Source organism: Pleurodeles waltl, chromosome 10 (genome assembly GCF_031143425.1).
Source record: "Pleurodeles waltl isolate 20211129_DDA chromosome 10, aPleWal1.hap1.20221129, whole genome shotgun sequence".
Lineage (NCBI taxonomy): Eukaryota > Metazoa > Chordata > Amphibia > Caudata > Salamandridae > Pleurodeles > Pleurodeles waltl.
In genome coordinates, this window is record NC_090449.1 from 628832877 (window position 1) to 628854083 (window position 21207).

The following is a 21207-nucleotide window of genomic DNA, read 5'->3' on the forward strand; positions in this document are numbered from 1 at the left end:
GCAGCGTCCATGGAGGAACGTATCTGGTTGTTGGAGATGGTCTGTCCCTCCTCAACCACTTGTTTCGCCCTATTTTGGAAGTCCTTGGGCAGATGTTGAATGAGATGTTGCATCTCGTCCCAGTGGGCTCTGTCATAGCGCGCAAGTAGTGCCTGGGAGTTCGCGATGCGCCACTGGTTTGCAGCTTGTGCTGCGACTCTTTTACCAGCTGCATCAAACTTGCGGCTTTCTTTATCTGGGGGTGGTGCATCTCCAGATGTGTGAGAGTTGGCCCTTTTCCTAGCTGCTCCTACAACAACAGAGTCTGGTGGCAGCTGTGTAGTGATGAAAACCGGGTCCGTAGGAGGCGGCTTATACTTCTTTTCCACCCTTGGTGTGATTGCCCTACTTTTGACCGGCTCCTTAAATATGTCTTTTGCGTGCCGGAGCATACCAGGGAGCATAGGCAGGCTTTGGTAGGAGCTGTGGGTGGAGGAGAGTGTGTTGAACAAGAAATCATCCTCGACCTGTTCTGAGTGGAGGCTTACGTTATGAAATTGTGCTGCTCTAGCCACCACCTGAGAGTACGCGGTGCTGTCTTCTGGTGGAGATGGCTTTGTAGGGTAGGCCTCCGGGCTGTTATCTGACACTGGGGCGTCGTATAGGTCCCATGCGTCCTGATCTTGGTCACCCTGGCTCATGGTGGTGTGAGCTGGGGAGTGAGATGGAGTTTGTGCTGGTGAAACGTTAATCACGGGCGGAGGAGAGGGTGGTGGTGTAATTCTTTTAACCACTTTTGGTTGTGGTGCTTGTTCCGTCTGGAACTCCAACCTTCTCTTTCTCCTAATGGGGGGAAGGGTGCTTATTTTTCCTGTCCCCTGCTGAATGAAGATACGCTTTTGCGTATGGTCCACATCAGTTGCTTGTAGCTCTTCCTCAAACCTATGCTAATTTTCCGTTCCGAAACTCGGAGCGACAGGAACACGTCCGAACCCGATGGCGGAAAAAAAACAATCGAAGATGGAGTCGACGCCCATGCGCAATGGAGACAAAAGGAGGAGTCACTCGGTCCCGTGACTCGAAAGACTTCTTCGAAGAAAAACAACTTGTAACACTCCGGCCCAACACCAGATGGCGAGCTATTGCAGAACATGCGTATCTACAGCGACAGATGCCATCGAACATATATTTATGCTTCACTGATTTCTTTTTTTGCAACAAATAACAACTGAAAGACTATCAATAAGTTCGGTTAATTTTCTATTTACTTTTAATGTTCTTTTAATTAAGATAACAAACATTCACAAGTAACTAAAAGTAACATGTTGATTCTGACAGGATCCCCTCTTGTCTCTTCCAACTAGCTGCAAATCAGTTTCACAAAGTAAATGTTTCTTAATCTAGAACTATCAAAATATAATCCATCAGTATTAGTCCGTAACATTTCTCAGTTGATTGGCCTTTCAAATGATCAAATTACACCAAACTACAGGATTATGAACATTTTCTTCCAAGTCACATTTTTGCAATTATTATCTTTCACGACGGGAACACAATGAGCAGCATTTTCTAAACTAAAATAAGCATTGGCTTGCACATCAGATGATAAAGAAGAACATAACTCTCGCCAATGGAAAGTAAACCACAACTATCGGTTTGAGGAATCCATCGAATTTTACCTGTTATCACCGTATGGCAATTGTGCAATTGGAGAGAAAGTGCCTAATGCAGGTCCAGACGTCACAGGTGCATGGGGGAGATGTGGACGGGAAGGAATGATGCCGTTTACAAGAGGCATTCTTGGAAAAACACTTCCTCCTATAAAAATAAAATACAATGATAGCCTGATCACTCAACATGGTCAAATCATTTTTCATGTTTTTAAAATAAGCATATGACTGTAAGATGTAACTTACTTAAATTTGCCATTAAAGTCTAATGAACTACTAGTTCCTCCCAAAACTACTCAATCTAGCAAGTATTTTGCTGTGAAGAGTTTCAAACGATTTAGGAGGCAATCACGAATGGACTCCTTTCCATGAAGGTTATTTAACACGTAAAATAAATATTTATACAGTAAAACAACCTGCGCTCTACATCGAGTCTGCTGACCTCAAATGTTTGCGTGCGATGACAGTGGCTTTGAATAAACTGAAACAGTGTGTTTGCAGATAATTCCTATGAAAACTGGGTGTACATTTACCAGTCTATTCTTGACACGTATTTCATATATGTTCTCCACATACACCCTTATTTAAATAGTATACCTCCCAAGGATATGCCATTTTATATTCATTTTACTATCTCTGATGTGAACACATTTGCTATAATTGTTCGACGAAGACACTGTCTTTTCAATTGTTTTGCCTCATTATTCTTTGACACATAATTTCTCTGTGTCATCAGTCCCAGACCTACAATTTCAGAAGGACAGTGCTGCTGAAAACAGTTAAGGTGTGTCTTTTATTATGTACTATAGGAAGTGTTAACATATCTACCTTATGATTCTTTCATGCCTTTGGTGAATACGTGCCACAATAACTAAGCCACTCCTCGCAGGCCATTCAGTTTGAGCCAATGAGCAATTTGGTAGCTTCTGAACTGAACAATCTGATTTTATCCATCTTTATCGTCCACAATAGGCCATGCCTCCCTTATATCACCATATTAATTTTTTGTACAAAAGAATCAACTGCTCTTTTCTGTTACATTTCTGGCCTCACAATTTGTTGACATTCTCCAACAAAGTACACTCTAAGCCTTCTCAAACATTTCTCTTGCCTTTTTTTTCTTGCAGTGTTTAGTTAATTTGAAAATGCAAATTTTAATTGCTTGCAGTCCATTTCTACATCACAGGATCTTCAATGAAGACCGTGGAAACCTACTGTGTGTATCAAAATGAATGTGTACGCCTTCTTAAAACTATACTGTATTGAAAACTTCCATACAGCATCTGCCCTGGAAAGTTACCTTCCTAGTAGACATTGCCTCACCTTAAGAGGTCAATAAAATACAAGCTTGTGTTGTCATAATTCCCCACTTTTACACTCCAATAGAGTATTCATGAGAACCGCATTCCTCTTTTCTCCCAAAAGCGAACTCATATTTTCTTGTGAATCAGAAAATTTACCTGTATTCTTTAAAAATTCTAACCACTAACAGACGTGAAAGTTATTTTCCCTAAATGAAGGAACAGAGATGTCTCCTATTGGAGTGTGGAATATGTTTAATGCATTGGCATGAGGGAAACATAATGCTCTTCTGGCACATCTCCAAAAATTAGAAACCTTAAAAACTCCGAAATAAGACACCAAACTAAAGAAGCTGGAAGAAGACTACATAAATAAAGTATCTATTATGCTTCTTTACAAACCAAAATACATTAGAGGCAGGCCTAAAATCATGAATTCTGGGAAAGCAGGGTTAAACCTACGCCACTAAAAAAAACATTCTTACTCCACCACAGATAAAGCGGTTACACATTTAGTTCATCTGATATAGGGAAAAGTGAGGAAATATATCAAACACATTAAAACAGCCACAGGAGAGTTTGCATGAACTGAAAGGGATACGTTGCACTAGTTAAGCATATGGTATATATTCCTATATTCCTCAAATGAATTGTAAGGAAATGCCTCCTTGGCATGGTTACCCCCTGACTTTTTGCCTTTGCTGATGCTAAGTTATGATTTGAAAGTGTGCTGGGACCCTGCTAACCAGGCCCCAGCACCAGTGTTCTTTCCCTAAACTGTACTTTTGTCTACACAACTGGCACAACCCTGGCACTCAGGTAAGTCACTTGTAACTGGTACCCCTGGTACCAAGGGCCCTGATGCCAGGGAAGGTCTCTAAGGGCTTCAGCATGTCTTATGCCACCCTGGGTACCCCTCACTCTGCACATGCACACTGCCTCACAGCTTGGTGTGCTGATGGGGAGAAAATGACTAAGTCGATATAGCAGTCCCCTCAGAGTGCCACGCCAACCTCACACTGCCTGTGGCATTGGTAAGTCACCCCTCTAGCAGGCCTTACAGCCCTAAGGCAGGGTGCACTATACCACAGGTGAGGGCATATGTGCATGAGCAATATGCCCCTACAGTGTCTAAGCAAAACCTTAGACATTGTAAGTGCAGGGTAGCCATAAGAGTATATGGTCTGGGAGTTTGTCAAACACGAACTCCACAGTTCCATAATGGCTACACTGAAAACTGGGAAGTTTGGTATCAAACTTCTCAGCACAATAAATGCACACTGATGCCAGTGTGCAATTTATTGTAAAATACACCCAGATGGCATCTTGGAGATGTCCCCTGAAAACATACCCAACTTCCAGTGAAGGCTGACTAGTTTCTGCCAGCCTGCCACACACCAGACATGTTGTTACAGTGCCTCAGGGCATCCCAGCTAGTGGAGATGCCCCCCCCTCCGGCCACTGCCTCCACTTTTGGCGGCAAGGCTGGAGGAGATAATTAGAAAAACAAGGAGGAGCCACCCACCAGTCAGGACAGCCCCTAAGGTGTCCTGAGCTGAGGTGACCCTTACTTTTAGAAATCCTCCATCTTATGAGTGGAGGATTCCCCACATAGAATTAGGGATGTGCCCCCCTCCCCACAGGGAGGAGGCACAAAGAGGGTGTAGCCACCCTCCAGGACAGTATCCATTGGCTACTGCCCTCCCAGACCTAAACACACCCCTAAATTCAGTATTTAGGGGCTCCCCAGAACCTAGGAAACTAAATTCCTGCAACCTTAACAAGAAGGACTGCTGACCTGAAGCCCTGCAGTGAAGACGAAGACGACAACTGCTTTGGCCACAGCCCTACCGGCCTGTCTTCCAACTTTGAAGAAAACTGCAACAGCGACACATCCAACAGGGACCAGCGACCTCTGAAGACTCAGAGGACTGCCGTGCACCCAAGGACCAAGAAACTCCTGTGAACAGCGGCCCTGTTCAACAACCTGCAACTTTCTTGCAACAAAGAAGCAACTTTCAAGACTTCACGTTTCTCGCCGGAAGCGTGAGACTTTCCACTCTGCACCCGACGCCCCCGGCTCGACCTGCGGAAATCCAACACTACAGGGAGGACTCCCCGGCAACTGCAAGCCTGTGAGTAGCCAGACGCGACCCCCTTGAGCCCCCACAGCAACGCATGCAGATTGAATCCAGAGGCTCCCCCTGACCGCGACTACATATAACAAGGGACCCGACGCCCGGAACCAACACTGCACCCACAGCCCCCAGGAACTGAAGGAACAAAACTCTAGGGCAGGAGCGACCCCCAGGCGTCCCTCTGCATAGCCCAGGTGATGGCTACCCCGAGGAGCCCCCCGTGCATGCCTGCATCATTGAAGTGACCCCCGGGTCCCTCGATTACTTTCTATCTAAAACCCGACGCCTGTTTGCACACTGCAACCGGCCGCCCCTGTGCTGCTGAGGGTGTACTTTCTGTGCCTGCTTATGTCCCCCCTGGTGCCCTACAAAAAACCCCTGGTCTGCCCCCCGAGGACGCGGGTACTTACCTGCTGGCAGACTGGAACCAGGGCACCCCTGTTCTCCATTGAAGCCTATGTGTTTTGGGCACCTCTTTGACCTCTGCACCTGTCCGGCCCTGAGCTGCTGGTGTAGTAACTTTGGGGTGCCTTGAACCCCCAACTGTGGGCTACCTTGGACCCAACTTTGAGACTTGTAAGTGTTTTACTTGCCTGCAAACTTAACCTTTACTTACCTCTCCCAGGAACTGTTGATTTTTGCACTGTGTCCATTTTTAAAAAAGCTTATTGCCATTTTTACAAAGACTGTACATGATATTGTGATTATTCAAAGTTCCTAGAGTACCTAAGTGAAATAACTTTCATTTGAAGTATTACTTGTAAATCATGAACCTGTGGTTCTTAAAATAAACTAAGAAAATATATTTTTCAATATAAAAACCTATTGGCCCGGAGTAAGTCTGAGTGTGTGTACAACAAATGCTTAACACTACCCTCTGATAAGCTTACTGCTCGACCACACTACCACAAAATAGAGCATTAGAATTATCTCTTTTTACCACTATCCTACCTCTAAGGGGAACCCTTGGACTCTGTGCACACTATTTTTTACTTTGAAATAGTACATACAGAGCCAACTTCCAACATGAATACTCTGAATTCTGTCAAACACAATAGATATCCACTGTGCTTTTACCCAAACTAACTATAGGGCAACAAGATGGTCTAGACTACCATATTATAGAAGAAGAAACAAGACAGGTGATTCTAGCCTTCAAATGAAATGAGGCTCCAGGACCTGAAGGATTCCCATAACTTTTGTCGTGCCCGCCCCGCTCCCAAAATTATATAACTCGCCCTACATCAAAATGATCTAATCACTTAAATTACCTACCTGACCAAAAAGTGGTAGACCTTGTGTGGGTTAAACAATAAGTAATTCCTAAGCAGCTTGTTATTTTGCGTACATATTGGGTGTAGATATCTCCAAACGGAGATATACCAATGCTAGACTAGTAGTTCGTCCTTCAATAAAGAATCCTTTATTTTTGCAACACTTGTGTGGTTCTTTCTTGTGTGGGAGTTACTGCCTGACTATTGTGGTACTGCAAGTGCTTTACATTGCTCTTGGACAAGCTTCATCTGCTCGCCTCAGCTACCCTGTAAAGAAATGCCTCCTTGGCATGGTTACCCCCTAACTTTTTGCCATTGCTGATGCTAAGTTTTGATTGAAAGTGTGCTGGGACCCTGCTAACCAGGCCCCAGCACCAGTGTTCTTTCCCTAAACTGTACCTTTGCTTCCACAATTTTCTCTTCCAAAAGGCCCAAACCACTTACTTAATGTGAACTCTAAACTATATGTTAAAAATATGCTAGAAAGGATTTGGTCGAGCATGATGCATGCAGATTAGACATGTTTCATCAGCATTATGCAGGCATGACAAAACGAGACAGCTCGCTAGGCTGAAGAAAAAGATTTAAATAAAAAATACATTCTCATTCTAGTGATATTGATAGTGAATGCCCCATTCAGCCAACTTCTATGAGAGGATGTTTCATGGTATGATGACAAATGCTGATTTAAATCTAAGAAGCAAGTACGCATTACTTATGGACTCATTACCTGTGTCTTTTTAGTCACGCGTCAGGTAAGAATACATAATTACAAAAGCAAATTCCACCCAGAGAGTTGGAAATACTGAAGAGACATCTGTAAGACTTGAACATTGCAGCCTATCTATGTAGTGTACCGAAAGTAAGCTGACACTATGCAGAGAGTCGAGGCGACCCTTATCGGTTTACAGGCTTTAAAATAATAATCCCAAATGCTCTCTTTTGTGGTAGCGTGTGTGAGCAGTTTAGGCTTATCAGAGGATAGTGCTATGTACACACAGAGTCAATAAATGAGACACATACTCAAGAAGAAACTCAAGACCAATTCTTAGAAAAATACAAATACTTTTTATATAATGTTTCAACACCAGAGAACTTCAAAACAAGGTAAGTACTGTTGCAATGCATCAATTTTTGCAGGTAATTAACCAAGTCATTTAAATTTGCTTTTATGTGTAAAAGACTTTCATTGATCAAAGTACATTTTCAGCTAGGGTACTAGGAGGGCAAGGTCACAAGAAATATCAGCAGTACAGTTTTTTCTGCCCTGGGGTGACTGTGTGCAAGGATGCTGGATGGGCCGCGTGAGTTGCACACTGCATGCTTGGCGATGAGGGGGCCATCCAGAAACAGCCTGCAGAGTGGTACTTGAGGACAAGTCCAGTAACACCCAATGGGGGGGCTCAGTCTGTGGGGTTGGAGGGTGGAGTCCTGGGAGCAAGGGAATAGCGTTGGCTGTCGTGGACTTGAGGAGCTCGAGTGCGGCACGTTTTTGTCTTTGTGTGCTCCTGTGTTAAAGACGCCCACGGTTCTCAGTTGGACCTGTAAGGAGGGGACAAAACAGGGCAGCTGGCCCACTCTCAGTGCTCGCCTCTGATGCATCTTGACGGCTGGGCTCTGGTTGCGGCACTGAATTCTGGATTGGACTTAAACAAGCATTGGTTGCTGCAAGGAGTGCAGTACCTCAGGTACAGGTGCAAGACTGCTTTGGTGGGTCCTAGGGTCTTCTCTCATGGCAGGGAGACATATATGACCTCCTGAAGTATAGCGACCTCCTCCTGGGTGGCTGCTGTGTTAGTGGACCTGGTGGTCAGCAGAACAGTGAGCTTGACATTGTGATTCGTGTCTGAAGGGAAGTGGCTCCTCCACTTCAAGGGAGATGCTGACTGCTTGGCAAAGTGCTGGAGGTCCTCCCAGGCTTTTGGTGGATGCACAGCTGAAGGACAAGTCGGGTTGTTGCAACTGTTGGGACAAGAGTTGGTAAGCAGGCAGGGTTTTGTGTTAAAGTCCATTAACAGTCCACAGTTCTCGCTTCTTCAGCTTCTCTTTGTCCTCTACTTTCTTCAGACAATTCTGTTATTCTGGTGTCTAGGGGCCACTTCAATACTCAATGTATTGGAGTTTGGGGGCAGAGGGGGTGTAAAGTAGTAGCCAATGGGCTACTTACATTTGGGGTGACTACACACCCTATATGACCAATTCTTGTAGGAAGTGGGTATAACCCTGTCCCAGAATTCATAATTCCACAACAGGCTGCCCACCTTAGGGGTGTCACTAGCCTGGTACACCTACATGCATTACTAATGCTCAGCTGTTCCTGGTGCCAAATGGGCCTCAGGGCAAGAGGTGGCAACTTCCATGTCTAGGGGAAGCCAGGGTTGCATATCAAAAGCGGCAGGGACTTTGAAGACCCTGGCCTCGGTATGCAGATTCACTAGCCGTTCTGCTGGAGGAGGTGATATAACCTTCCTCAGGCGCAGGCATTGTTTCTAGCCTAAGAGAGTGCAGGCTGTTACCTCCAGGAGGTCAGAAACATGGCTGTGGAGGAAGGCTGGTCAATATCAGTGAGCCAGCAGGCTAAGGGTCTGGTAGCTTTCAGGGGGCACCTTCAAGGTACGCTCTGGGTGCATGTCATAATAAATCCAAGACTAGCATCAGTCTGGATTTATTACGACAAGGTGGTTGATACCAAACACCAAACATTTCAGTGAAGCAAATCATGTAGCTGGGTAACTTGTAATGAAGAGTGTCCAGTACATACCTTAGAATGGCTTCCCTGTTCACTTGCAACTTCTAGTAATTGAACTAGACATCACAGGGGCATGTGTGTGCATGCAGATATTTCCTGCCATCAAATATAATGCTCCTTGCCTTTGGGCTCTAAGGCCTGCTGTAGGGATGACTTACATGCAGTGATTTAGGGCATGATATGCAATGAGAGTGTCATGTTGTGTTTCTCTCATGGCTTGCAACATTTTGCACCATGACACTCAATCTGCAATTGCAGGCTGTATGCTATTGTTAGGGGGGTCCCTCAGGGTGGCACAAAACATGCTGGAGCCCTTGGGGACCCTCTCTAGTACCCAGGCATTAAATACCAGGGGTACCACGTACTAGGGAACTTAGAGGTACTACAGTGTGTGCCAATTGTACAAATTAGATCTAATGCCTTGTTTTTAGGTAAAGAGCTGGGAACCTGTTTAGAAGGAACCCAAAGCACCTGTGGCAAAAAGTGGGGGTGACCATGTCCAAAAGCGGCACTTTTCTACAAATGTGTTAGAAACTGCGATATACAGTAAATCTCCCTATGACTGGCATGATACTGCCTTTCAGCACCATTATATGTATCCCAACAATAGTTGCACATTTTGAAGAGATTGCAAGATAATGAAAATGTCACTTACCCAGTGTACATCTGTTCGTGGCATCAGTCGCAGTAGATTCGCATGTTCTGCAATAGCTCGCCATCTGGTGTTGGGCCGGAGTGTTACAAGTTGTTTTTCTTCGAAGAAGTCTTTCGAGTCACGGGACCGAGTGACTCCTCCTTTTGTCTCCATTGCGCATGGGCGTCGACTCCATCTTCGATTGTTTTTCCCCGCAGAGGGTGAGGTAGGAGTTGAATTGTAGTAATAGTGCCCATGCAATGGAGTGACTAAGTATGCACCTATTTAAGGTTGAGATGATACATATAGAAATAATTGAAGGTAACTTCCAAACTGCTACAGGCTCCCGGGGAGGCGGGTGGGCACATGCAAATCTACTGCGACTGATGCCACGAACAGATGTACACTGGGTAAGTGACATTTTCAGTTCGATGGCATCTGTCGCTGTAGATACGCATGTTCTGCAATAGACTAGTAAGCAGTTATTTCCCCAAAAGCGGTGGATCAGCCTGTAGGAGTGGAAGTAGTCTGAAATAATGTCCTTAATACAGCTTGACCTACTGTGGCTTGTTGTGCGGATAACACGTCTACACAGTAGTGCTTGGTGAATGTGTGAGGCGTAGACCATGTGGCTGCCTTACATATTTCTTGCATTGGGATGTTTCCTAGAAAGGCCATGGTAGCACCTTTCTTTCTGGTTGAGTGTGCCCTTGGTGTAATGGGCAGCTGTCGTTTAGCTTTAAGGTAGCAGATTTGGATGCATTTAACTATCCATCTGGCTATACCTTGTTTTGAAATTGGGTTTCCTGCGTGAGGTTTTTGAAATGCAATAAAGAGTTGTTTAGTCTTTCTGATGTTTTTTGTTCTGTCAATGTAATACATTAATGCTCTTTTGACATCTAATGTATGTAGTGCCCTTTCAGCTACGGTATCTGGCTGTGGAAAGAACACTGGAAGTTCCACTGTTTGATTTAGATGGAACGGTGAAATAACCTTTGGCAAAAATTTAGGATTGGTCCTTAGGACGACTTTATTTTTGTGTAGTTGTATAAAAGGTTCCTGTATAGTAAACGCCTGAATCTCGCTTACTCTTCTCAGGGAAGTAATGGCGATGAGAAATGCCACCTTCCAGGTTAGGAACTGTATGTCGCAGGAGTGCATGGGTTCAAAAGGTGGACCCATAAGTCTAGTTAGGACAACATTTAGGTTCCATGAAGGAACAGGTGGTGTTCTTGGTGGTATAATTCTCCTAAGGCCCTCCATGAATGCTTTAATGACTGGTATTTTATATAGGGAAGTTGAATAGGTAGTTTGCAGGTATGCAGATATTGCTGCAAGGTGTATTTTAATGGAAGAGAAAGCCAGGTTAGATTTTTGTAAGTGAAGCAAGTAACCCACTACATGTTCTGGAGTTGTGTGTAATGGTTGTATTTGATTAATATGGCAGTAGCAAACAAACCTCTTCCATTTACTTGCATAGCAGTGCCTGGTGGATGGCCTTCTTGCTTGTTTTATGACTTCCATACATTCTTGGGTAAGTTGTAAGTGCCCGAATTCTAGGATTTCAGGAGCCAGATTGCTAGATTCAGCGATGCTGGATCTGGGTGTCTGATCTTTTGGTTGTGCTGTGTCAACAGATCTGGCCTGTTGGGCAATTTGATGCAGGGTACCACTGATAGGTCTAGCAGCGTTGTGTACCAGGGTTGCCTTGCCCAAGTTGGTGCTATCAATATGAGTTTGAGTTTGCTTTGACTGAGTTTGTTTACCAGGTAAGGAAGGAGAGGGAGAGGAGGAAAAGCGTAAGCAAATATCCCTGACCAGTTCATCCATAGGGCATTGCCTTGGGATTGTTTGTGTGGGTACCTGGATGCGAAGTTTTGGCATTTTGCGTTCTCCCTTGTCGCAAACAAGTCTATCTGAGGTGTTCCCCAGAGTTTGAAATAAGTGTTCAGAATTTGGGGGTGAATTTCCCATTCGTGGACCTGTTGGTGATCTCGAGAGAGATTGTCTGCGAGTTGATTTTGTATCCCTGGTATAAACTGTGCAATTAGGCGAATTTGGTTGTGAATTGCCCAATGCCAAATTTTTTGTGCTAGCAGGCTTAACTGCGTGGAGTGCGTCCCTCCCTGCTTGTTTAGATAATACATTGTTGTCATGTTGTCTGTTTTGACGAGAATGTATTTGTGAACTATTATTGGTTGGAAAGCTTTTAGTGCTTGAAAAACTGCTAGCAGTTCTAGGTGATTGATATGCAGTTTTGTTTGATGTACGTTCCATTGTCCTTGTATGCTGTGTTGATTGAGGTGTGCTCCCCACCCTGTCATGGAAGCATCTGTTGTTATTACGTATTGTGGCACTGGGTCTTGGAAAGGCCGCCCCTTGTTTAAATTTATGTTGTTCCACCATAGAAGCGAGAGGTAAGTTTGGCGGTCTATTAACACCAGATCTAGAAGGTGACCCTGTGCTTGAGACCACTGTGATGCTAGGCATTGTTGTAAGGGCCTCATGTGCAGTCTTGCGTTTGGGACAATGGCTATGCATGATGACATCATGCCTAGGAGTTGTAATACCATCTTTGCCTGTATCTTTTGTGTTGGATACATGCGTTGTATGATGGTGTTGAAATTTTGAATTCTTTGTGGACTTGGAGTGGCTACTCCCTTTGATGTGTCTATTATGGCTCCCAGGTATTGTTGTACCTTGCGTGGCAGAATTTTGGATTTTGTGAAATTGACGGTGAACCCGAGTTTGAAGAGGGTTTGTATGATCTGATTTGTGTGATTTGAGCACTGTATGAACGAATGGGCCTTGATTAGCCAGTCGTCCAAATATGGGAACACATGTATTTGCTGCCTTCTTATGTGTGCAGCGACTACCGCTAGACATTTGGTAAAGACTCTTGGTGCGGTTGTTAATCCGAAAGGCAGTACCTTGAATTGGTAATGTATTCCTTTGAATACGAACCTTAGGTATTTCCTGTGAGATGGGTGTATTGGTATATGGAAATAAGCATCCTTGAGGTCTAAAGTTGCCATGTAGTCGTGTAGTTTTAGCAATGGCAATACTTCTTGTAGTGTGACCATGTGGAAGTGGTCTGATTTGATGAAAGTGTTCACTACTCTGAGGTCTAGGATTGGTCTCAGCGTTTTGTCCTTCTTTGGTATCAGAAAGTACAGTGAGTAAAGTCCTGTGTTTATTTGTGTGTTTGGCACTAATTCGATTGCATTCTTTTGCAATAGTGCCTGCACTTCTATCTCCAGGAGATTGGAATGGTGTGTTGTTAAATTTTGTGCTTTTGGTGGTATGTTTGGAGGGAATTGTAGAAATTCTATGCAATAACCATGTTGGATAATTGCTAGAACCCAAGTGTCTGTAGTGATTTCCTCCCATGCTTTGTAATAATGACCTATTCTTCCCCCCACTGGTGTTGTGTGGAGGGGGTGAGTGACATGTGAGTCATTGTTTAGTAGTAGGGGTTTTGGGGCTTTGAAATCTCCCTCTATTTCTAGGGAATTGCCCTCCTCTATATTGTCCCCGAAAACCTCCTCTATACTGTCCCTGGTAAGTGGACGGTGTTGCTTGTGAGGTGCTGGCTTGTGTGCTTTGACCCCGAAACCCCCCTCGAAAGGGCGTTTTACGGAATGTGCTGTAATTCCCTCTGCTCTGCGGGGAGTAGAGTGCGCCCATGGCTTTGGCAGTGTCCGTATCTTTTTTGAGTTTCTCAATCGCTGTGTCCACTTCTGGACCGAACAGTTCTTTTTCATTAAAAGGCATATTGAGAACTGCTTGTTGAATCTCTGGTTTAAATCCAGACGTTCGGAGCCATGCATGCCGTCTGATAGTTACAGATGTATTAATTGTCCGTGCAGCTGTATCTGCAGCGTCCATGGAGGAACGTATCTGGTTGTTGGAGATGGTCTGTCCCTCCTCAACCACTTGTTTCGCCCTATTTTGGAAGTCCTTGGGCAGATGTTCAATGAGATGTTGCATCTCGTCCCAGTGGGCTCTGTCATAGCGCGCAAGTAGTGCCTGGGAGTTCGCGATGCGCCACTGGTTTGCAGCTTGTGCTGCGACTCTTTTACCAGCTGCATCAAACTTGCGGCTTTCTTTATCTGGGGGTGGTGCATCTCCAGATGTGTGAGAGTTGGCCCTTTTCCTAGCTGCTCCTACAACAACAGAGTCTGGTGGCAGCTGTGTAGTGATGAAAACCGGGTCCGTAGGAGGCGGCTTATACTTCTTTTCCACCCGTGGTATGATTGCCCTACTTTTGACCGGCTCCTTAAATATGTCTTTTGCGTGCCGGAGCATACCAGGGAGCATAGGCAGGCTTTGGTAGGAGCTGTGGGTGGAGGAGAGTGTGTTGAACAAGAAATCATCCTCGACCTGTTCTGAGTGGAGGCTTACGTTATGAAATTGTGCTGCTCTAGCCACCACCTGAGAGTACGCGGTGCTGTCTTCTGGTGGAGATGGCTTTGTAGGGTAGGCCTCCGGGCTGTTATCTGACACTGGGGCGTCGTATAGGTCCCATGCGTCCTGATCTTGGTCACCCTGGCTCATGGTGGTGTGAGCTGGGGAGTGAGATGGAGTTTGTGCTGGTGAAACGTTAATCACGGGCGGAGGAGAGGGTGGTGGTGTAATTCTTTTAACCACTTTTGGTTGTGGTGCTTGTTCCGTCTGGAACTCCAACCTTCTCTTTCTCCTAATGGGGGGAAGGGTGCTTATTTTTCCTGTCCCCTGCTGAATGAAGATACGCTTTTGCGTATGGTCCACATCAGTTGCTTGTAGCTCTTCCTCAAACCTATGCTTTTGCATTTGGGAGGTTAGCGAGTGCTCTTCTGTATAAGAGCCTGAAGCTGGGTCGCTTGCAGTTTGTTTCGGCGTCGAAACTTTGTCTGCGTGTTTTTTCGGCTCCGAGGTGACTTTTTTCCTTTTCGGGGCCGAAACCTCTCGGCGTCGATCTGTTTCGGTGCCGCTGTCTCGGCGTCGAGCCGTGTCCACACCGGTATCTCGGTGTCGAGGCTTGTCTCCAGCACTTTCTCGGTCCCGAGAAGGCTGCGTGCCGGTGTCTCGACCGGAGTCGGACGATCTCGGCACTGTTTTGGCCTTTTTCGGTGCCGACGGTCGGTCACCGAATTTATGGGTCGAGCCATGGCCTGGTGGCAGTGGCGTCCCCTGGGCCTTGTAAATGTTTCTCTGTGTGTTTTTCGACGTCTTACTCACGGTTTGTGTATCGTCGAATCCTTCGGAGTCTGAGTCTTGGATCGAGAAGGTACCTTCCTCCTCCTGTTCCTCGAACTCCCGTCGGGCTGTCGGTGCGGACGCCATTTGAAGTCTTCTGGCTCGACGGTCTCGGAGTGTTTTTCGGGACCGGAACGCACGACAGGCCTCGCAGGTGTCTTCGCTGTGCTCAGGTGACAGGCACAGGTTGCAGACCAAGTGTTGGTCTGTGTAGGGGTATTTATTGTGGCATTTGGGGCAGAAACGGAACGGGGTCCGTTCCATCGGCGTTCCTCAGCACGCGGTCGGGCCGACCAGGCCCCGACGGAGGATCGAAAAACTACCCCGAAGGGCACCGGAGCTCTTCGATCTTCGATGCGGTGTTGAATCTAAGTACGCCGATCCCGAACGCAACAATACCGACGAAAATCTTCCGAAATTAACTATTTTTTCCGTTCCGAAACTCGGAGCGACAGGAACACGTCCGAACCCGATGGCGGAAAAAAAACAATCGAAGATGGAGTCGACGCCCATGCGCAATGGAGACAAAAGGAGGAGTCACTCGGTCCCGTGACTCGAAAGACTTCTTCGAAGAAAAACAACTTGTAACACTCCGGCCCAACACCAGATGGCGAGCTATTGCAGAACATGCGTATCTACAGCGACAGATGCCATCGAACTAGTGGATACTCCTTATATGCTGCAATTATAAGCTACTGCCAATCTGTTGCATAAACATTAAATGGAATAAATGGTATCAAGCACCACTGCCCTGGGAATGACGGGTTCCATAACCGCCAGCCTATCCATGGCGGTAAACACCGCCATGGAAAGGCTGGCGGTAAGGGGGACTCGGGGTGCCCATGGGGGCCCCTGCACTGCACATCCACTTGGCAAAGGTTGTGCAGGGGCCCCCAGGCACAGCCCCATCACACATTTCACTGCTTGAATTTCAGGCAGTGAAATGCGCGACGGCTGCTGCTGCACCCGCTCCACATCAACATTGCCGCTGGCTCTATTATTAGCCGGCTGCAATGTTGATGTGACTTTTCCGCTGGGCCAGCGGACGGAAACACTGCTTCTGTTCGCTGGCCCAGCGGGAAAGTCATAATAGGGAGCCACATATACCCCCAGCACTGGTGGTATAGTGGCGCTTGCGGCTTTGGTGGTCTTTTAGTAAGACCGCCAAAGTCGTAATGAGGGCCATAGTGTGCAGAGTACAGGGGTTCCCCAGAGGCTTAACAGAGGCTAAAATAGATAATATTAATGCTTTTGTGGTACTGTGGTCGAGTTGGCTTATCAGAGGGTAGTACAAAGCATTTGTTGTGCACACAGAGACACAGGACTCGAAAAATCCACTCGACCACTCGCATTGGCGAGTCTTATTTGATTAGGTTGAGCTATTTTTAATATTTACTGGTCCCTTCCGGCGAGTTGACACTGAACAGGTGTTCTGTTCAGTTGAAAAGTGGAGGGGCAATGAAAGATGCATTTAAATATTGTTCTATTGTCACATTTGCTCTGTGTTCACTTACAATTCATTTTCTTTTTGACTGCAGAGTTCCAGGACTTTGTAAGGTTAACTGTGTGACCTGCTGCTTAGAATGTAAAATAAAAGGATAGAGTGTCAGGTTTTTCCTGACACACAACATTCAAATGACTAAGTCAGCTGTGCAAACATTTCAAAATAGATTTCAGTATTTGTGAAAGCCCTTTTTTTAATTCTGTGTGATGAAAAAATATTTTAATACGATGAAAACTAATCAGAATACTTTACATGTTGATGTGCAGACGATACGTTTAGTGAAATCCAAATTTCATAGATTGTTAATACACTTTATAGTTTTATCAGTAAAGCTGTCAAGTTAGTGGACAGGTTTTTGGACATTTCTTGTAAAGTTACGGTGTGTAGATGACAATATGTTGCCACATCATGGTTTAGTAATATATTTATTAAACTTGAGTGTTTAAACAAACTGAGAAACACTCCTGGCCTCATGGCAATGTTGTTAGTAAACTAAAAGAAGTCCAAGGTTTTGTGGGCTACATTCTTGTGATGCATGCAGCAAACTTTAGTCTACTTAAACAACAGAGGTATTTTGTGCTGCAGAAATGCTTAGCTCACATATATGAAGGTGCAGTTGTGTGAAAATTAAGAAAAAGGCGACTTTGTAAACTATTTTCCTAGGATTACACAATTTGAGACCCGTTTACGGATCAAGTCCATTACAGTTAGGTCGAGTAGATTATTTAAGTTACTCGACCTGCAGGCCTAGTAAAATTTGTATGATTTTTCGAGCCCTGAGACAATAGAATAAGCACACACTCAATGACTTAACTCCACACCAATGGTTTTTATTTAGCAAATATATATTTTCTTAATTTATTTTTAGAACCACAAGATCCAAGTTGTAGGTAAGTACTTCAAAAGATATGTATTTCACACATGTATCAACAGTACTTTGTTTGAAATTGGTAGGTTATACAGTTCTTGAAATATTGGCACAAATCTGTCTTAATAATGGATACAGTGCAATTTTCAGTAACAGTTCCTGGGTGGAAGAAAATTTAGATTGTTTTACAGGTAAGTACAACACTTACAGTTTCAGTCTCCGAGTTTTATGAAATCTACCAGTTGGGGTTCAAGTTAACCCCAAACACCCACCCCCAGCAACACGAGGCCAGGTGCCGAGGTCAAAGAAGAGCCATTTTAATGTAGGCTCGTATGGACACAAGCCTGCCTGTAGGTAAGTACCCGGGGCTTGGAAGGCAGACCACGGGGGGATTGAAGGAGCACTTGAGGGGGCACAAGTAGGTACCAATCACACACCCTCAGCGGCAGCCATGTGCAGGGTGCAAACAGGACGTCTCGTTTCCAATGCTGGTCTATGAGGAGACCCTGGGGGTCAATCAGAAGCTGCAGGCGCGGTCCGGGGAAGAGCTGGGGGGGTGGGTGGGGGGTGAATGTTGCCTCTGGCACACCGCCGGTGGGACAGGGAGGAGGGCTGCCTGCTGAACGTAGCTGCACTGGGTGTCGGTTTCTCCAAGGCCTGGGGGCTGCGGGTGCAGTGTGTCTTTAGGTGTTGGATATCTTTGTCCGGAGCTTCGCGGTCAGGGGATTCCTCGGGTCTCCCTCTGCAGGTGTCGTCGTGAAGGGGTCAACCCAGGGTGGGCATTTGCTTGCTATCACCTTGGGACCCTCTCTTGCTGGGTGGACCACCTGGACACGGGCCGTGGGCATCGGGTGCACAGGGGTCAGGACTCACGCATCCAGAGTGAGGTGGGAGTCCTTGGTTGTTAGTTTTTCTTAAACAGAGCCGCTGTCCTCTGGAGTTCTTGGTCCTTTTGGGTGCAGGGCAGTCCTCTGGAGCTGGGCAGAGGTCGCTGGTCACGCTGCACAAATCATTGGTCTTTTGCAGGTTCTTTCAATCAGGAGACAGGCCGGTAGGGCTGGGGCCAAAGCAGTTGTCTTCCTTCTTCTCTGCTGAGGGTTTCAGCTAAGCAGGCCTTCTTGTAGGTCTCCAGGAATCTGGTGAGTTGGGTTCAGGGAAGCCCTTAAATATGAGATTAAGGTGCATTACAGGGGTAAGAGTGCAGTAGCCAATGGCTACTGTCCCTGAGGGTGGTTACACCCTTCTTGTGTCCACTCCATTTGGGGAGGGGGGCACATTCCTATCCCTATTGGTCCCTGTCCTCCAAACCAAGATGGAGGATTCTGCAGGGAGGAGATTCACCTTAGGGGTGGTCCCAGCTGAAGTGGTCACACCTCCTTGTGTGTCTTAAGTTTCCCACCAAACTGGCTGCCAAAAGTTGGGCTTTGGCCAGGGAGTGGGGCACTGTAACATGAGGCCTGAGCCTTTGAGGCTCACCGCCATGTGTTGCAGTTCCTGCAGGGAGGAGGGGGGCCTGGCCTCAGAGAGCACAAAGGCCCTCAACCCCATGGGGCCAGAAACGTATCTGCTAGTGGCAGGCTGGCACAGACCAGTCAGTCCTACACTAGAGGATTGGGTAAAATACAGGGGGCCCTCTATAAGATGTCTTCTGGGTGCATTTTGCAATAAATCCCACACTGGCATCAGTGGGGGTTTATTGTGCTGAGAAATTTGGTACCAAACTTCCTAGTATTCAGTGAAGCCATTATGGAACTGTGGAGTTTGTAATGACAAACTCTGTGACCATATACTTAATATGGCCACACTGCACTTACAATGTATAAGAATGGAATTAGATACTGTAGGGACATATTGCTCCTGCAGCTATGTCCTCACCTGTGGTATAGTGCACCCTGCCTTAGGGCCGGAAGGCCTGCTAGAGGGATGACTTGCCTATGCCACAGGCAGTGTTTTGTGGGCATGGCACCCTGACGGGGATGCCATGTCGACTTTGCCTTTTTTCTCCCCACCAGCACACACAATCTGCATTGACAGTGTGCATGTGTTAGGTGAGGGGTCCCTTAGGGTGGCACAAAACATGCGGCAGCCCTTCGGGACCCTCCCTGGCGACAGGGCTCTTTGTTCCACTGGTACCTTTTACAAGGGACTTATCTGTGTGCCAGAGGTGTGCCAACTGTGGAAGCAATGGTACATTTTTAGGGAAAGAACACTGGTGCTGGGCCTGGTTAGCAGGATCCAAGCACACTCTCAGTCAAGTCAGCATCAATATCAGGCAAAAAGTGGGAAGGTAACTGCAAGATGGGCCAGTTTCCTAAAGTACTGTACCTGGGGTCCATGCGACTCTGTGACCTGCCCGCACTCCCTCACGAGTGGCGTCGAACTGTTGGGAACGACTCAGTCAAGATGCTGTGAAAGCCCCAGTTGGAGCTATTGCGTTTCTAAGCGTGTTACTAAGATTTAACCTTTGAAAATTTGAATATTTACTTGTGTAAGTTAGATTTTTGCTGTTTTGGTCTTGTTTTACTCCGATATATTGGCTATTTTTCTAAACTGGTGTGGAGTAGCTTTGCAGGGTTTTCACTGTGTTACTGTGCGTGTGTGCGTACAAATACTTTACACATTGCAGCTGACATAGGCCTGCCTGTTTGAGCCAAGCTACCAAGGGTGTGAGCAGGGGTTATCTTACCTGTGTGACTCGATTACCCAGACTAAATTGAGGGTTCCTACTTGCAAAGGGTGCAAATCACTGCCAACTAGACGTCCCATTCTTAACAAACCGTATGAAGCGCTATGAGTTTAACAACACAAGTGTGCCTATTTGTAAAACAAATTGAACACAAAATTGCTAAAAGGCTTGGGTACTAGCAGTGAAAGTGGTGCTACATTTCATGGAGTCCAAGACATCCTTGCTTCTAGACGCAGAAGAGGCCAGAACACTCCAGTGGATACGTGGCAAAATAAAGTTGTTTATCAGCAAGCTTTTACTTACTAGATATCTTGTCAATAGTTTCAGGCTAGCCCATTAACCAACTGCTTCCTCAAAGAACGAGGCCAACACAGCACACAATTTCAATTGCAAACTCAATAGTCCCAAGACACCACCTCTTATTCCAGTCGCATATCATGCACTTTGTAACCATGTATAGACTTTCCTTCCTGCGAGAAACTAAAACTTGTGAGCTAGGACCAAAACCTACCGTGATTGTGTAAAGGCATCAGTCGTGGGTGTGGAGGTAGTTGTGTTAAAGGCGGAGTTCGAGGTGTTATTGGACTAAGTACTGCAGTAAATAGGTCTTCCACATCCTTTCCTTCAAGTTCTATAATGTAGAAATAAAAACAGTGTAATCATTTCACAACACAAACACATGGCGCTAAAGATAAAAAAATATGCTAACACATACCAGGGATTTTGTACAGTTTTCCAAGCATTGCATCTGGAAACGAGAGAATATGCATTAGTTTATAGGAAATGAACACAGAAGAATAATGTTACAATACCCTTACTGACCATGAGAGGTACAGTCTAAACATAACATAATTAATAGGAAGCAGTAGTGACTATCGCCAAAGGTTTACTATATGTCATTATTAGGCTTCCTACTATGTGTAACCATGTAACGTTTAAGTATTTTACCATCTGTGACCATTTTATCCAGTTCTGGACTAAGAATCCCATCAAACTGTTCTTCACTCAAAGGCCGGGAGCTCTGACTGGCGCTTGGTTGAGGCAAAGAGGATGAATCATCCGAGATGAGGCCTATGTCCAATCCAGCTAAAGAGGCAAAGACAGAAGGTCAGCAACAAATATGAACACAAAGTCTCTGTCCAAAAAGGCACTGTAATAAGCTGTTC

At 45.8% G+C, this 21207-nt stretch overlaps 1 protein-coding gene across 11 annotated transcripts in view; it reads right to left on the minus strand.

Moving 5' to 3' along the window:
- The window catches only part of KMT2C (lysine methyltransferase 2C), a 1516687-nt gene that overhangs the window by 665133 nt on the left and 830347 nt on the right, over nucleotides 1-21207 (minus strand). For all 11 annotated transcript variants that reach the window (XM_069211124.1, XM_069211114.1, XM_069211120.1 and 8 more), the window contains 4 exons: nucleotides 20990-21127; nucleotides 20757-20789; nucleotides 20553-20672; nucleotides 1659-1797 (listed from right to left, as the gene is read on the minus strand). In XM_069211124.1, coding sequence (XP_069067225.1) covers nucleotides 1659-1797; nucleotides 20553-20672; nucleotides 20757-20789; nucleotides 20990-21127 — 430 coding nt within the window. The remainder of the gene's footprint in view (nucleotides 1-1658; nucleotides 1798-20552; nucleotides 20673-20756; nucleotides 20790-20989; nucleotides 21128-21207) is intronic.